Source organism: Scyliorhinus torazame, chromosome 4 (assembly GCF_047496885.1).
Source record: "Scyliorhinus torazame isolate Kashiwa2021f chromosome 4, sScyTor2.1, whole genome shotgun sequence".
NCBI lineage: Eukaryota > Metazoa > Chordata > Chondrichthyes > Carcharhiniformes > Scyliorhinidae > Scyliorhinus > Scyliorhinus torazame.
In genome coordinates, this window is record NC_092710.1 from 298,865,814 (window position 1) to 298,884,481 (window position 18,668).

Here is an 18,668-nt window from a genome sequence, read left to right on the forward strand (position 1 = left end):
TAGTCGTCATAGACTGAGCCACACCAGGGGCTGGTTTAGCTCACTGGGCTAAATCGTTGGCTTTGAAAGCAGACCAAGGCAGGCCAGCAGCACGGTTCAATTCCCGTACCAGCCTCCCCGAACAGGCGCCGGAATGTGGTGACTAGGGGCTTTTCACAGTAACTTCATTGAAGCCTACTCGTGACAATAAGCGATTTTCATTTTCATTTCATTTCATTTCACCTTGGGCATCACCATTCAAGACTCAGAGGATGTGCTCCAGGCTTTCCACTGCAGTTGCCATCCCAGCATTGTCGGCCTCGGTGCCACGCATTGTCTGCATCATTCCTCATGTGCCCATAACCTTTGGGACTCCTCCAATCAGCTATGAACTCGCTGGACTGTCGTTAACTTCCCCTCCTGAATCTAATAGCTGTGTCCTATCATCTGCATCAGCTCTGTGAGAACCTTGTCCAGAGGCTAGGCATCTGACTGGGACCCAGCTGAGTACTGGGATCCAGCAGACCAAGACTCGCTTGGATGTTACTGCCTCCATCTGATGCGCATCAGCAACTGTACCTTGCTCACTAGATTGTGCCACAGAAGCCTGTCCACTAGTGGTGTACACCAAGTTGTCTCTGCACTGGGTGAATGTAGGGTGATAGCTGTGACGCCTCGATGGTGGTCTACTTGGAGCTCTCCTCCGAGATGGTAGTGGTGGGGGGTGAACGACTCCGGATGGCCCGGCCCCATCGGATGGAGATCTTGTCAGACAATGGACGTGCGGTCAGTGAGAGGGAAGGATCATTTTGTTTGCCATGAACAACTCACTTGAGACAGGTTATCTGGTTTGAAGGTGCAGTGGATCCTCATCTCTGCGGTACAACCAACCTCGCTGTCAGTGACTGCTCTCCCCTCAATCAACCCCACAATTTCCAAGGCCCGTTCTTCATGGGGGCAAGGACTCGAATCTCTGGTGCTCTGACAGCCCCCCCCCCCTCCCCCACTCCCACCGTCGTGGCCCTTTCCCTTATGGGCCAGGGTTTAGAGAACCCCAAAGTGTATCATGGAGTTCACCTGACCCACAACATTTAATAGATTGTGGTATGGGGAGCACACGGCCCACTCTACAGGTGTGGTACAGCAGAAATGGAAAAAGTATTTTTTAAAGCAAAACAATGTTTATTCTATTAACTCAAGTTAACCTTTTTAAAACAAACAGTGAACATCTTAGCAACCATTAATTCAAATACAACCCCCAAAGAATACAACACTAAGTAATCCGTAAGCTGTCCTTTTAATATCCAGAAGACTTTTTTAAAAAACCTTTAAACAGAAGCACATCAGGTTAAAGTCACTACTGCGAGCAGTTATTAGTTTTAAATCACCAAAGGATCGATTTACATTCTTTAGATTACAGAGAGAGACTCTAATACACCTTCTGGCTGTGACTGCAGCTATCCAGCTCTGAAACTGAAACTAAAAGATACCCTGCAGCAAACAGCCTAAAACGAAAGCAAAAGGCTGACAGGTTGCCCAGCTCCACCCACTCTCTGACATCACTTCAGTAATAAACACCTATATCTTCAAGGTACTCTCACTACAGATATTTATATACACACCCATTTATAAACACCCATTTCTTCAAAGTACTCTCACATGACAAGAATAAGCAATAATTTTGTATCAGTTTATTTAAGCGGATAATTTACACAAATGCTTCAGCCTGGAATATATCTTGGTGATGAGTGGGTGGGTCCGCTAGGGTATGCAGAAGGGGCTGCAGAAAAGTTGAGAACGTTAGCTGGCAATAATATATCTGTAATTTGGACCTGATGGTTTGAAAGGGATTAATGACAGTTTAGATTTCATTTCTAGGTTTCCCTTTCCCACAATGTTGAAATCCCCAAACTGCAAAACTGGCTCCTCCAATGCTTCAGAACCTCCTCCAAGTCCTGCTGAATTTCACTCTCTGGAACACCCATGCACTCCCAGATTTCAGGATGTCTCCCAGATATGCACAAATTCCCAAAATACATTCCCAGTGTTAACGCATCCCAGAACTGTTCCTAGTGCTCCTGGACCTTGAAATTTCCTTCCCACAATGTTCTTCTCCCAGTAACACTACAGGCCATTTCAGTGAACCTATAAGCCTAGTCCCTGGTACCTCCTCATGCCACTGTCTCAAGAATCCTGGAACCCCCCTTTTCCAAAGAAACCAAAAAACAGGGATCCCCTTTTAAAATATTGCTGAACTCTTTTTTTTAAATGTTTTTAATTCTCCTCCTTTTTCACATTTTCTCCCACATTTACATCCATCAACAATAAACAATACTCGGCAAGATATGTCAGTCCCCATAATAACAACGATCCCATCTACCCACCAACCCTCAAACCTCAACCCGCATGTTTACATAAACAAATGGCAAAAAGGAATCAGGGATTACCCGTAGTCACCCTTAATCTTACACAGCTCTCCCCCCCCCCCCCCCCCCCCCCCGCCAACCTCCCACCCACCCCACCGCAGGTCTCCAGCTCCTCCTGTCCACTGCCTCTTGTAAAACTCCTCCTCCCAACCTCGGTTCCTTCCCCCCAACTTTCCACCCCGGCTAGACCACTCGGACCCTGTTCTGCCAGGGTCCTATGGCCGCAGCCCCTCCCCCCCACCTCACTCCCGTTCACTGGCCGGTTTAAACCGGCCAGCGTGGAGGCCCCCGCCCGGGTCCCTTTCCCATTTGCCCGGCCCTAGGAAAGCCCAAAGATCCCCTTTTAGCACACAAACCCCGCATATCCACCTACACCCCAAAGAACTCTCATTTCGAGTGAAAGTCCCGTCCCTTCCCTTGTCCAAATATACACCACATTGGCTCCTTTAATCTCTACACCCGCGCGCAAAAAAAAAAGAAAATACAGTCATGAGGTTACATCGGCACATGGCCATTCCTCAATTTGTCAGTTCTGCCACAGTCCTTCTGCTTTTGCAAACTCCTCCGCTGCTTCCGCCGTTCCAAAATAAAAGTCCCTGAGCTTGTAAGTCACCCTCAGCTTCGCTGGATATACAATGCCGCACCGCACCTTGCTAATGTACAGTGCCCTCTTCACCTGGTTGAAGGCAGCCCGCCTCCTTGCCAGCTCCACCGTAAAGTCCTGGTATACACGTATACCAGCTCCAGCTTCTGCTTGGCCCAGCTCAGGACCTTCTCCTTCACCCTGTACCGACGGAGGCACAGAGTCACTGCCCTTGGCGGCTCACTCGCCTTTGGTATAGGCCTCCACGACCGATGAGCCCGATCCAGTTCATATCGGGAGGGATCCTCCCCCTCCCCCAATAGTTTTGCCAGCATCGCGGCAAAGTACTCAGTCGGCTTCGGTCCTTCAACTCCTTCGGGCAGCCCCACAATCCTCAAATTCTGTCACCTGGATCTGTTTTCCAGGTCTTACATTTTTCCTCGCAGATCCTTGTTAGTATCCATCACCTTCCGCATCTCTTTCCCCATCGAGGCAAGTTGATCACCGTGCTGCAATAACGTCTCCTCCACTTCCTTCAGCGCCTCCCCTTGCTCTCGCACCTCCGCCACTGCGCTCGCCACCTCCGTCCTCACCGGGGAAACCGCCTCCTCCACCAGTACACTCAAAACCTCCCTCATCTCCTTCCTCACCGTCTCCATGCATTTCGCAATCTGCGCCAACTGCTTTTCAAATTCTGCAGCCATCACCTTAGTTATTTCTTCAGCCGTAAGCAGTGCGGCCTTCCCTGGTGCTCCAGCCTCCATTTTTCCTAGTGACTCCGCGGTGACCTTTCAACTCCCCAACGGATCTCCAGCTGTTTTTTTTCCGGCCGTTTTTTTGCTCACCCTCGACATTTTTCTCTGTGCCTTTTTTCCTCCTGTGTCTTCACTGTGCCTCCTCCGTGCCTTCTCCCTTCTTCTGCCGCCTCCGCGGACCCTGGGACCGGGCTTAAAGCCCCGAAAATGCCGTTGCCGACCGGGAGCCCTCCATTGTGCGGCCGCCTCCCGCCCGCCGTCACCGGAAGTCTACTGCTGAACTCTTAATACACCTTTCAGAATTCCTGGATTCCAGAACCAACCCCAATAATGATATATCCTTGGTAATAATAATGGAATTTCAAACTGTTCTTAGAAAACAGTAACTGTACTGTGGCATGGGAAGGCGGCAAAAGCATATTAGAAAGATATACTGCCTGTGAACTACAACAATTGTTCATTCCTGTCTGGCGCAAAAGTAAAACGCTAAAGGTGGCCTAACCGTGACTTACAAGGCAAATTAATGATAGTATCGAATCCAAGGAAGAGGCATACAATTGGGCAGAAAAACCTACAGACCCGAGGATTGGGGTCAGTTTAGAATTCAGCAAATGAGGACAAATGTGTAAATGTCCAAAAAAGTGCAGGTTAGGTGGATTGGCCTTGCTAAATTGCCCTTAGTGTCCAAAAACAGTTAGGTGGGGTTACAAGGTTACGGGGATAGGGTGGAGGTGTGGACTGAAGTAGGTTGCTCTTTCCAAGGGCCAATGCAGACTCAATGGGCCGAATGGCCTCCTTCTGCACTGTAAATTCTATGATTCTATAAATGGATGAAGAAAGGGAAAATAGATTATGAGATAAAGCTTGCAGCGGACATAAAAACTGACTGTAAAAACTTGTGTAGGTATGTGAAGAGAAAACAATTGGTGAAGACAAAAGAAACAGGAGAGATTTCTTGTAGTATTGCATTGTTTTGCTTTATGTATAAAAAGTTAGAAAGTGAATAAAAATACTTAAAAAAGAAACAGGAGAATTTATAATAGGGAACAAAGACATGACTGACCCAACTAAATACATACTTTGGTTCCGTCAGAGGACACAAATAATGTACCAGAGATGTTGGAAAATGGAGGAACTAAAGGAAATCAGTATTGGTAGGGAAATGGTGTTTGGGAAAGCGGTGGGATTGAAGGCCAATAAATACCCAGGGTCTGATAATCTACATCCTAGAGTACTTAAGGAGGTGGCCCAAGGGGCTGGTTTAGCACAAGGCTAAATCGCTGGCTTTGAAAGCAGACCAAGGCAGGCCAGCAGCACGGTTCAATTCCCGTACCAGCCTCCCTGAACAGGCGCTGGAATGTGACGACTAGGGGCTTTTCACAGTAACTTCATTTGAAGCCTACTTGTGACAATAAGCAATTTTCATTTCATTCATTTTCATTTCATTTCAAGAAATAGTGGATGCATTGATGGTCATTTTCAAGATTGTATAGACTCTGGAACAGTTCCTATAGATTGGAGGGTAGCTAATGTAACCCCACTATTTAAAAAGGGAGGGAGAGAGAAAACAGGCTAGTAGGTCTGATGTCGGTAGTGTGGAAAATACTAGAGCCCATCATGAAAAATTTAATAGCAGAGCGCTAGGAAAACAATGGCAGGACCGGACAGAGTCAGCATGGATTTATGAAAGGTAAATAATGCGTGACAAATCTACTGGAATTCTTCGAGGATGTAACTAATAGAGTTGCCGAGGGAGAGCCAGTGGATGTGGTTTATTTGGACTTGCTGAAGACGTTCAATAAAGTCCTTTTTAATAATAATAATCTTCATTAGTGTCACAAGTAACATAAGTAAGCTTACATTAACACTGCAATGAACGGACGGCATGTGGCGCAATGGTTAGCAATGGTACTGCGGCACTGAGGACCCGGGTTCGAGTCCCGGCCCTGGGTCACTGTCCATGTGGAGTTTGCACATTCTCCCCATGTCTGCGTGGGTTTCACCCCCACAACCCATAGAAGTGCAGGTTCGGTGGAATGAAGTACTGTGAAAAAGCATGCAAAAAATTTTTTTTTAAATAAATAAATTTAGAGTACCCAATTCATTTTTTTAAATTAAGGGGCAATTTAGCGTGGCCAATCCACCTACCCTGCACATTTTCCGATTGTGGGGATGAAACCCACGCAAACACGGGGAGAATGCGCAAACTCCACGCGGACAGTGACCCAAAGCAGGGATCGAACCTGGGACCTCAGCGCCGCGAGGCTGCAGGGCTAACCCACTGCGCCACCGTGCTGCCCTATTAGCGTGCAAAATTGAAACACATGGGATAAGATCAGAATTTTGCTGATTCGTTCCTCATCCCATTCTCCGGTCTTCTCCACGTAACCCCTGATCTTAATGTTAATCAAGAAATCTCCTTACTGATCATGAACACCATGGGCGGGATTCTCTGTTAGCTTATGCTGAAATTGCGAGATGCGATTGGGCGGAGAATAGCTTCCGACACCAAAATTGCAGCAGGCGCCGATTTGGCGCCAAATCGTGATTCTCCGTCACCTCGAAATCGGCGTCAATGCGTTTCACTCCACACGTACATAGAACATAGAAAATACAGCACAGAACAGGCCCTTCGGCCCACGATGTTGTGCCGAACCTTTGTCCTAGATTAATCATAGATTATCATTGAATTTACAGTGCAGAAGGAGGCCATTCGGCCCTTTGAGTCTGCACCGGCTCTTGGAAAGAGCACCCTACCCAAACTCAACACCTCCACCCAACACCAAGGGCAATTTGGACATTAAGGGCAATTTATCATTGGCCAATTCACCTAACCCGCACATCTTTGGACTGTGGGAGGAAACCGGAATACCCGGAGGAAACCCACGCAGACACGGGGAGGACGTGCAGACTCCGCACAGACAGTGACCCAAGCCGGAATCGAACCTGGGACCCTGGAGCTGTGAAGCAATTGTGCTATCCACAATGCTACTGTGCTGCCCTTGAGAACAAATAAATCTACACTATATCATTTTACCGTAATCCATGTACCTATCCAATAGCTGCTTGAAGGTCCCTAATATTTCCGACTCAACTACTTCCACAGGCAGTGCATTCCATGCCCCCACTACTCTCTGGGTAAAGAACCTACCTCTGATATCCCTCCTATATCTTCCACCTTTCACCTTAAATTTATGTCCCCTTGTAATGGTTTGTTCCACCCGGGGAAAAAGTCTCTGACTGTCTACTCTATCTATTCCCCTGATCATCTTATAAACCTCTATCAAGTCGCCCCTCATCCTTCTCCGTTCTAATGAGAAAAGGCCTTGCACCCTCAACCTTTCCTCGTAAGACCAACTCTCCATTCCAGGCAACATCCTGGTAAATCTTCTTTGCACCTTTTCCAAAGCTTCCACATCCTTCCTAAAATGAGGCGACCAGAACTGTACACAATACTCCAAATGTGGCCTTACCAAAGTTTTGTACAGCTGCATCATCACCTCACGGCTCTTAAATTCAATCCCTCTGTTAATGAACGCGAGCACACCATAGGCCTTCTTCACAGCTCTATCCACTTGAGTGGTAACTTTCAAAGATGTATGAACATAGACCCCAAGATCTCTCTGCTCCTCCACATTGCCAAGAACTCTACCGTTAACCCTGTATTCCGCATTCATATTTGTCCTTCCAAAATGGACAACCTCACACTTTTCAGGGTTAAACTCCATCTGCCACTTCTCAGCCCAGCTCTGCATCCTATCTATGTCTCTTTGCAGCCGACAACAGCCCTCCTTACTATCCACAACTCCACCAATCTTCGTATCGTCTGCAAATTTACTGACCCACCCTTCAACTCCCTCATCCAAGTCATTAATGAAAATCACAAACAGCAGAGGACCCAGAACTGATCCCTGCGGTACGCCACTGGTAACTGGGATCCAGGCTGAATATTTGCCATCCACCACCACTCTCTGACTTCTATCGGTTAGCCAGTTCGTTATCCAACTGGCCAAATTTCCCACTATCCCATGCCTCCTTACTTTCTGCATAAGCCTACCATGGGGAACTTTATCAAATGCCTTACTAAAATCCATGTACACTACATCCACTGCTTTACCTTCATTCACATGCTTGGTCACCTCCTCAAAGAATTCAATAAGATTTGTAAGGCAAGACCTACCCCTCACAAATCCGTGCTGACTATCCCTAATCAAGCAGTGTCTTTCCAGGTGCTCAGAAATCCTATCCTTCAGTACCCTTTCCATTACTTTGCCTACCACCGAAGTAAGACTAACTGGCCTGTAATTCCCAGGGTTATCCCTAGTCCCTTTTTTGAACAGGGGCACGACATTCGCCACTCTCCAATCCCCTGGTACCACCCCTGTTGACAGTGAGGACGAAAAGATCATTGCCAACGGCTCTGCAATTTCATCTCTTGCTTCCCATAGAATCCTTGGATATATCCCGTCAGGCCCGGGGGACTTGTCTATCCTCAATTTTTTCAAAATGCTCAACACATCTTCCTTCCTAACAAGTATTTCCTCGAGCTTACCAATCTGTTTCACACTTTCCTCTCCAACAATATCGCCCCTCTCATTTGTAAATACAGAAGAAAAGTACTTGTTCAAGATCTCTCCTATCTCTTCAGACTCAATACACAATCTCCCGCTACTGTCCTTGATTGGACCTACCCTCGCTCTAGTCATTCTCATATTCCTCACATATGTGTAAAAGGCCTTGGGGTTTTCCTTGATCCTACCCGCCAAAGATTGTTCATGCCCTCTCTTAGCTCTCCTAATCCCTTTCTTCAGTTCCCTCCTGGCTATCTTGTATCCCTCCAATGCCCTGTCTGAACCTTGTTTCCTCAGCCTAACATAAGTCACCTTTTTCCTCTTAACAAGACATTCAACCTCTCTTGTCAACCATGGTTCCCTCACTCGACCATCTCTTCCCTGCCTGACAGGGACATACATATCAAGGACACGTAGCACCTGTTCCTTGAACAAGTTCCACATTTCACTTGTGTCCTTCCCTGCCAGCCTATGTTCCCAACTTATGCACTTCAATTCTTGTCTGACAACATCGTATTTACCCTTCCCCCAATTGTAAACTTTGCCCTGTTGCACGTACCTATCCCTCTCCATTACTAAAGTGAAAGTCACAGAATTGTGGTCACTATCTCCAAAATGCTCCCCCACTAACAAATCTATCACTTGCCCTGGTTCATTACCCAGTACTAAATCCAATATTGCCCCTCCTCTGGTCGGACAATCTACATACTGTGTTAGAAAAGCTTCCTGGACACACTGCACAAACACCACCCATCCAAACTATTTGATCTAAAGAGTTTCCACTCAATATTTGGGAAGTTAAAGTCGCCCATGACTACTACCCTATGACTTCTGCACATTTCCAAAATCTGTTTCCCAATCTGTTCCTCCACATCTCTGCTACTATTGGGGGGGCCTATAGAAAACTCCTAACAAGGTGACTGCTCCTTTCCTATTTCTGACTTCAACCCATACTACCTCAATAGGGTGATACTCCTCGAACTGCCTTTCTGCAGCTGTTATACTATCTCTAATTAATAATGCCACCCCCCCACCTCTTTTACCACCCTCCCTAATCTTATTGAAACATCTATAACCAGGGACCTCCAACAACCATTTCTGCCCCTCTTCTATCCAAGTTTCCGTGATGGCCACCACATCGTAGTCCCAAGTACCGATCCATGCCTTAAGTTCACCCACCTTATTCCTGATGCTTCTTGCGTTGAAGTATACACACTTCAACCCATCTCCGTGCCTGCAAGTACTCTCCTTTGTCAGTGTTCCCTTCCCCACTGCCTCATTACACGCTTTGGCGTCCTGAATATCGGCTACCTTAGTTGCTGGACTACAAATCCGGTTCCCATTCCCCTGCCAAATTAGTTTAAACTCTCCCGAAGAGTACTAGAAAACCTCCCTCCCAGGATATTGGTGCCCCTCTGGTTCAGATGCAACCCGTCCTGCTTGTACAGGTCCCACCTTCCCCAGAATGCGCTCCAATTATCCAAATACCTGAAGCCCTCCCTCCTACACCATTCCTGCAGCCTAGTGTTCAACTGCACTCTCTCCCTATTCCTAGCCTCGCTATCACGTGGCACTGGCAACAAACCAGAGATGACAACTCTGTCTGTCCTGGCTTTTAACTTCCAGCCTAACTCCCTAAACTTGTTTATTAGCTCCACACCCCTTTTCCTACCTATGTCGTTGGTACCAATGTGCACCACGACTTCTGGCTGCTCCCCCTCCCCCTTAAGGATCCTGAAGACACGATCCGAGACATCCCTGGCCCTGGCACCCGGGAGGCAACATAACTTCCTGGAGTCTCGCTCGTGACCACAGAATCTCCTTACTATTCCCCTAACCATTGAATCTCCTACAACTATTGCTTTTCTATTCTCCCCCCTTCCCTTCTGAGCCCCAGAGCCAGACTCAGTGCCAGAGACCTGGCCGCTAGGGCCTTCCCCCGGTAGGTCATCCCCCCCAACAGCATCCAAAACGGTATACTTGTTTTGAAGGGGAACGGCCACGAGGGATCCCTGCACTGTCTGCCTGTTTGTTTTTTTCCCCCTGACTGTAACCCAGCTATTCTTGTCCTGTACCTTGGGTGTGGTTACCTCCTTGTAACTCTTCTCAATCACCCCCCCTGCCTCCCGGATGATCCGAAGTTCATCCAGCTTCAGCTCCAGTTCCCTAACACGGTCTTTGAGGAGCTGAAGTTGGGTGCACTTCCCGCAGGTATAGTCAGTGGGGACACCGGTGGTATCCCTCACCACCCACATCCTACAGGAGGAGCATGTAACTGGCCTAGCCTCCATCCCCTCTTACCTGACAGAATATAGCTGCCCTGTGGACTAACTAGATCTCCGCCCTCCGACCCTGCTCCCAGTCAGCTACACTTTCTGTAAACTCCTGGCTCTCTTCTCACTCTTTGCAGAAATGTCGGAAACAAAATGAAAGGAGCACCTTACTCCCTCCTCACCTAACTCCCTCGGTCACCAAACTCTCACTATCGCACTCAAATGCACCAAATTCAGCACTCAGTGCAGTACAGTAGACACCGTTTGTATATCATTAGCGGACCCGACCCGGTATTCTCCAAATTCAGCACTCAGTGCAGTACAGTAGACACCGTTTGTATATCATTAGCGGACCCGACCCGGTATTCTCCAGGGTCTCCGTGATATTTGTGCTTGAGGTGCTACAGACCAAGTGCTGGATGGTGAAATTAGCCAGAGTAGTTCTTTCTTAGAACTGATGATCTAGGAGCAGGAGTAGGCAATTTAGCCTCTCAAGCCTGCTTCATCGTTCAATACAATCATGACTGATCTCATCCTGGCCTTAACTCCAATACTTAGTGTATTGCAAGAGATAGAAAACTGGTTGGCAGACAAGCAAGAAAGAAGCGGGTCTTTTTCCGAATGGCAGGCAGTGACTAATGGCGTACCGCAGGTATCAGTGCTAGGGCCTCAGCTATTCACAATATATATTAATGATTTAGATTAGAGAACTAAATGTATGTCTCCAAATTTGCAGGTGACACAAAGCTGAGTGGGAGGGTGAGCTGTGAGGAGAATGCAGAGATCCTTCAGTGTGATTTGGACAAGTTGACTGAGTGGACAAATGCATGGCAGATGCTGTTTATTATGGATAAATGTGAGATTATCCACTTTGGTCACAAAAACAGGAAGGCAGATTATTATCTGAATGGCTATAAATTGAGAGCGGGCAATGTGTAACGAGACCTGGGTGTCGCTGAAGATAAGCATGCATGAGCAGCAGGTGGTAAACAAGGCAAATGGTATGTTGGCCTTCATCGCGAGAGGACTCGAGTACAGGAGCAGGGATGTTTTGTTGCAATTATATCTTGCCTTGGTGAGACCACACCTGGACTATTGTGTGCAGTTTTGGTCTCCTTATCTTTAGAAGGGATGTTCCTCCTATAAAGAAAGTGCAGCAAAGGTTTACTAGACTGATTCCTGGGATGGCAAAACTGACATATGCATGGTAACACAGTGGTTAGCACTGTTGCTTCACAGCGCCAGGGGCCCAGGTTCAATTCCCGCTTGGGTCACTGTCTGCGCAGTCTACACGCTCTCCCTGTGACTGCATGGGTTTCCTCGGGGTGTTCCGAATTCCTCCCACAAGTCCCGAAAGCCGTGCTTGTTAGGTGAATTGGACATTCTGAATTCTCCCTCCGTGTACCCGAACAGGCGCCGGAGTGTGGCGACTAGGGGATTTTCACAGTAACTTCATTGCAGTGTTAATGTAAGCCTACTTGTGACAATAATAAAGATTATTATGATCAATCACCGCCTCATTTCGCTTGAGTGAGAGCACAACAAAACCAGAGAACCGTGCACCCTATCGGTTTCGCACTTCTAGCATTTACGCTATTTGGCAATTAATAATATGAATATGAAGGTATGAATTATGATTATTGGAGATATTTGGCAGCTGAATGATGGGGCATTGATCAAGGTATGAGACTAAAATGACCACTTGTAATAGTAATGGAACTTCTCTCAGCTCTGCATCCAGATCTTTAGGGCTGCACACCTGACATTTGCTAATAAAGCTTGTCTGATGTCTGTCTCATGTGCCACCTGGTCCACTGAAGAAAACTTGCATCTCTCCTGCTCTCTACGTCCTGAACCAAGGTCTCCAATGCAGTGTTGGAAAATGGTGACCACTCTCTGCCATGCTTGCCTCTTTTGCAGGTGAGAAATCACTTTGTAACGTCCAACACCTTGTCTAGCCAAAACCCACCCGCTCGTAAGGAGGCTGATGCACGATCAATTGCACAAAGACTAAAGTTGGGTACAACTGTGGCTTTATTACAGTCATATGCGTGGCCTCCTGCTGCAGCTGGCAAAATGACAGGGCACTGGAGGTCATGCATGTTTATACAGTTCTCCGTGGGCGGAGCCAGCCGGCAGGAGCTACCGGCGAACCTGTAGTGCAGGTCCTACCTTACATCTCCTATTACAGTGGTTCGCCCGCAGGCTGATGTGCCATGGTGCTGGTTAAATTGAACTCATGCTGACCTCTCATGATTTGCAATGCCTGCTCACGTGTTCAACCACTCAACAGCACACTTAGCACTGACTACACACTGCAATCATTTAAATTTAAAACGTAGCACAATGTTTGCAACCACCTATATTAGAAGCAATGATTGTGGGTTAACTGCACATCAAGATCGCCATGTCTATCTTCAGAAGTTATTGGAAGCTAATGAAAGATTTAATTGCATTATGACGCAAGTCACCTTTTCCAAAAGGTTTCTGCCATGTCCCTAAGACATGAAATAGATCATAAATTGTTTCAATCAAACCTTACCCCTTTGTTTATTTAAAAAGTGGATCTTACTGAATAGGCTGCGCTCAGTTACTTGATTCACAAGGTGGGCTACAGTTGCAGGACGAACACTTAGTAGAATCTTAGTAGAATTTCAGCTCTCATTGTAAGGACACATCATAATCATGGACCAGTCTCCCAGCCTGGTTCTATAACAAAGGGAGAGCCATTGAAACTCATAATACCTGCGTAGGCATTAAAAGCCAATGGGCGGCATTCTCAGTCGGCCAACGGCAAAATTGAGAAAGGCGATTGGGCGAAGAATCGGTTTTGACGCTGAAATCGTGGCGTGCGCCAAATCTCAATTCTTCGGTGCTTTGACAGCGGCATCAATGCATTCCACTCCGCACATAGAGTACATCCCGTTTGCATTTCATTTATTGGCTTGACCCGGTATTCTCCAGGGCCTCCGCGATTCTCTGCCTGCACTGGCGGGAATTCCCAGCGGCGAGATTCACTTGTGCTTTTAAAGATCAAGTAACAGAAAATCAAGAAATAGGCACAGTGGCTGGTGAGGAAGAGAGAGGAGATGGGGTCAGGGGTGCCGGAATGGGGAAGGGGGGGGGATATGCGGGGGCAGAGTCCGCAGTGCTAACGGGTAGCCCACTGTGTAGCCCGGTGGACCTGGCTAGGCACGGGGGTTCGCAACATGCTAACATGTCCACGTTTCACCCCCTGCAGACAATTGATATTGGAACACGACCAGCAATGGTGGCCTTCCTCCTAGTCATCGCAGCCATGGGATTTGCACTACAGCTGTATAAGTTGGAAGGAGGAAGCTACAGCAGTGGAGCCCAGAGGAAAAGGAGCAAGCCACTGATGGAGCAGAGCCAGCTGCCCAACAGACCTAGAAGGAAGAGGAGGAGGAGGTGCAAAGGAGGCGCCGCATGAAGCCTCTTGCGCCTGTCATTCGAGGACCTGCCGGACGAGGCATGCGAATACTCCGGCTGCGCAGGGGGACCGCATGGAATACCTGTAAGATCATGGCACACCTGGCACCACGGGGGAATGAGAAAAGACACCTGCTCTCAATGGCCGAGAAGGTGACGGTCGTCCTGAACCTCTACACCACGGGGTCCTTCCAGGCGCTGAGTGGGGACCTGTCCAGGATCTCACAGAGCTCGGTGCACAGGTGTATCCGCGCCATCACATAGGCCAAATATGTCCAGCCGGCACAGTACTTCCATTTAAATGTGGACCGAGCTCACCAGGACGCCCGGGCAGTGGGGTTTGCCGACTTTGCCAAGATGCCCGGGTCAAGGCGGTGATCGACAGGATGCATTTTGCCCTACGAGCACCTGCAGATAACAGGCCGGTCTTCACAAACCGAAAGGGGCTCCACTCGATGAGCATGCAGCTGGTGTGTGACCATCAGATGCGCATCATGCATGTCTGTGCCCCATAACCGGGCAGTGTGCACGATGCCTTCATCCTGGCACACTCGACAGTTCCTGGCCTCTTTCAGGTGCACCCCTTGCTGGGAGGTTGGCTCCTGGGCGACAGGGGTTATCTGCTGTGATCGTGGCTGATGACACCTATGCGGAGGCCGAAGACCGACGCGGAAACGTACTACAACGATGCCCATGTCTCGAACAGGGGCGTGATTGAGTGGTGCTTCAGCAACCTGAAGATGCGGTTCAGGTGCCTGGACTGCAGTGAGAGGGTCGCCCTCATTGTGGTAGCCTGTGCGTCCTCCACAATATCGCACAACCCTCGGTTGCACTTTCCACCATGCAAGCTAGCCATTCCATCACACGGCACCATCGGATACCATTGGAGGTGGGGATGGGTGACGCGGGGACGGATACCGGAATGGTGAGCACTGCCTGAACTGCAGTCCTTGAGCCAAGTCCACCCCGTCTGCCCATCTGTCCACTCCCAACCCGCGGTCCCCACTTTGCATCCAGCCCAGAGACCAGCGCACCCCTCACACCCTTCTGACAGAGCACAGAGGCAGGGTGTAAGATTGTGCACAGGTGCTTAATATGAAATCATATACACAGATTCGTGCCAATCCCCAATCGCTAAACTATACTCTGCAGCCGTGCCAATATAACTGGTGTCTACCTTTCTCGCCATACGGGCTCCAACTCTACATCTAGGTGGATCGCCAGACGGTATATCAGGCCTGCTAGGATGCCCGCCCTGTGACCTGCGTCTCCTTTGGTGGCCGTCTTCTGGGGCGACTGGGCGTGGATGGGCCCGGCTGCTGCTCGGGTGTCTCAGGTGGCATGGTGCCGCCCTCTTCTGCCCGCTAGCCACATGATGAGAGTCCGAGGTGCTGCGGGTGTCCTGGCACCTCCTCAGCAGGAGTCACTGGCATGGGCCCCATCACTCTTCCTCCCTCGGGATGCCCAATGGCCCCCGAGGTGCTCCACAGGGCGGGGGTGCGAGCGTAGATATCCAGTGAGGCTCCCCTGTCACCTGACACTGCCAGTCCTGGAGGCCCGCTGCCATCCCGACTAGGGTCTGCACAGGGAGTGGGCCACCTCCATCTGGATGGTGGAGGGTGTCGGAGACAGCTGTAATGGGAAATCTGTGTTGTTCTCGGACTTGAGCTCCTGGCTGTCCTGGGATGCGGGTTTATGGCTCCTGTCTATGTCCTCCTCAGCGCTAGTTAGCATACTTCTGAGTTAACCCTAAAGAGAGTATTCTGAAAGTCTCTTTAAAAACTGACCTCGTGAACAGAGGGTTTGGAGAAACATGTTACAGTCTGTTACAAAAATGAAAACAATTCTGCTTATAGACAGACAGTGAGAAATTAAAGGAGTTCACTTTCGTCTCCATCCCCTGTCCATAATACTTATGTTTAACTGAAACAAACTGACCTTTCAGGTTTATCACATATATGCAGTTTTACCTCTGAAATAGCTTTTATTAATGCATCCATGTAAGCATTCATTGGCAGTTCCAGAGGAGCCTCCATTGCTTTTTGAACAGCCTTGTTCAAAATTTCCTGTACCTCTGGATGGTCCTCAGTTACATCTGGAATTTTTAATTGTGCTTTTACTGCTTCTAAATATCAAAACATTTCACACATATTAATTCAGAAACTGTCCAAAATACAAAAAATATTAACATTATAAAAAATATTTTTCCAGCATGAAGTTCTTTTGGAAATATTTCATTTTACTTGGTGGCACATGTTCAGAACACTTGAAGAGGACACTCAGTAAAATGCATAACTCCATCACTCTGTGTTAACTCAATGTTATTGGGCAGCACGGTAGCGCAGTGGTTAGCAATGCTGCCTCACGGCGCCGAGGTCCTATGCAGGACCCAGACTCCACCTCCTATACGACCAAGGAGAGCCCCAAGGCCAGAGAGGAACAGTTGACCATTCCAACTCCTGTTGAATGTCAGGATGCCGGGGGACCTGTGGCACCCATGGATCTGGCAAGGGACGCAGATTCCGATATGGATATTGGACCGCCTGGCGACGATACGCCCCCACTGATTTTACTGGCAGCCTTTCCAGCTGTGCCATGCCAGCTATGACGGTCCTTGCGGAAGCGGCGGCCCCCGTTGCGTTACACACCTCCTGGGCCGGCTGTTGCAACCCTGGACCTCCGCCCATAACCCAAGCAGCCACGGTACCCTTCATCTGTGGCGATGGACATTTCTCCAGACTGGGGGGGTTGGGAGCGGCGTTATGCCCCCCTAAGGGGATGAAATTTGGATAGCATCCGATTCCCCTCCTACACCTCAGACTATGAGCTTAGTTAACGAGGGGGCAGAGTTTCCTCCCAATTGGAGGAGCTCCGCACAAGATATAAAGCCCGACCTGGAAGCAGTGACCCTGTGGTGAGTGTAGAGGAGTGAGTGTTGTAACCAGTGTGGACTAAAGAGAGTTGTACCCTGTCAGCCTGGCCTCTTGTGGAGTCTTTGCCTCTGTCTACAACAATGAGCATTCACAAACAGTATTGTGTAACAATAGGCAGACACCATTTGTTCATATGACAGTATACATTAATCATTACACCAAACGTTGATGTGTAAGCAATAATGAATTACACTTGAAAATGCTGCACAATTTGAGTCAATCTCTCTACTTGTTCCTTTCTTCCTCTCTACATGTTCCTTTGTTAATCAAGGGTTTGATGTAGCTTGATATAGCTTGATGCTTGATTCAACAGAGAATCTGCTACCCTTTTGTTACTACATATCAAAGAACAAAGAACAAAGAAATGTACAGCACAGGAACAGGCCCTTCGGCCCTCCAAGCCCGTGCCGACCATGCTGCCCGACTAAACTACAATCTTCTACACTTCCTGGGTCTGTATCCCTCTATTCCCATCCTATTCATGTATTTGTCAAGATGCCCCTTAAATGTCACTATCATCCCTGCTTCCACCACCTCCTCCGGTAGCGAGTTCCCGGCACCCACTACCCTCTGCGTAAAAAACTTGCCTCGTACATCTACTCTAAACCTTGCCCCTCGCACCTTAAACCTATGCCCCCTAATAATTGACCCCTCTACCCTGGGGAAAAGCCTCTGACTATCCACTCTGTCTATGCCCCTCATAATTTTGTAGACCTCTATCAGGTCTCCCCTCAACCTCCTTCGTTCCAGTGAGAACAAACCGAGTTTATTCAACTGCTCCTCATAGCTAATGCCCTCCATACCAGGCAACATCCTGGTAAATCTCTTCTGCACCCTCTCTAAAGCCTCCACATCCTTCTGGTAGTGTGGCGACCAGAATTGAACACTATACTCCAAGTGTGGCCTAACTAAGGTTCTATACAGCTGCAACATGACTTGCCAATTCTTATACTCAATGCCTCGGCCAATGAAGGCAAGCATGTCGTATGCCTTCTTGACTACCTTCTCCACCTGTGTTGCCCCTTTCAATGACCTGTGGACCTGTACTCCTAGATCTCTTTGACTTTCAATACTCTTGAGGGTTCTACCATTCACTGTATATTCCCTACCTGCATTAGACCTTCCAAAATGCATTACCTCACATTTGTCCGGATTAAACTCCATCTGCCATCTCTCCGCCCAAGTCTCCAAACAATCTAAATCCTGCTGTATCCTCTGGCAGTCCTCATCGCTATCCGCAATTCCACCAACCTTTGTGTCGTCTGCAAACTTACTAATCAGACCAGTTACATTTTCCTCCAAATCATTTATATATACTACAAAGAGCAAAGGGCCCAGCACTGATCCCTGTGGAACACCACTGGTCACAGCCCTCCAATTAGAAAAGCATCCTTCCATTGCTACTCTCTGCCTTCTATGACCTAGCCAGTTCGGTATCCACCTTGCCAGCTCACCCCTGATCCCGTGTGACTTCACCTTTTGTAGTAGTCTACCATGAGGGACCTTGTCAAAGGCCTTACTGAAGTCCATATAGACAACATCCACTGCCCTACCTGCATCAATCATCTCAGTGACCTCCTCGAAAAACTCTATGCAGTTAGTGAGACACGACCTCCCCTTCACAAAACCATGCTGCCTCTCACTAATACGTCCATTTGCTTCCAAATGGGAGTAGATCCTGTCTCGAAGAATTCTCTC

The 18,668-nt window shown here is 48.3% G+C and overlaps 1 protein-coding gene across 3 annotated transcripts in view; it reads right to left on the reverse strand.

Annotated features, from left to right (window-relative positions):
* Positions 1–18,668, reverse strand: part of ak9 (adenylate kinase 9) — a 544,334-nt gene that overhangs the window by 329,953 nt on the left and 195,713 nt on the right. For 2 of the 3 annotated variants that reach the window (XM_072499992.1, XM_072499994.1), the window contains exon 16: positions 16,008–16,162. In XM_072499992.1, the coding sequence (XP_072356093.1) occupies positions 16,008–16,162 (155 nt within the window). The remainder of the gene's footprint in view (positions 1–16,007; positions 16,163–18,668) is intronic. The other variant, XM_072499993.1, reaches the window with a different exon arrangement.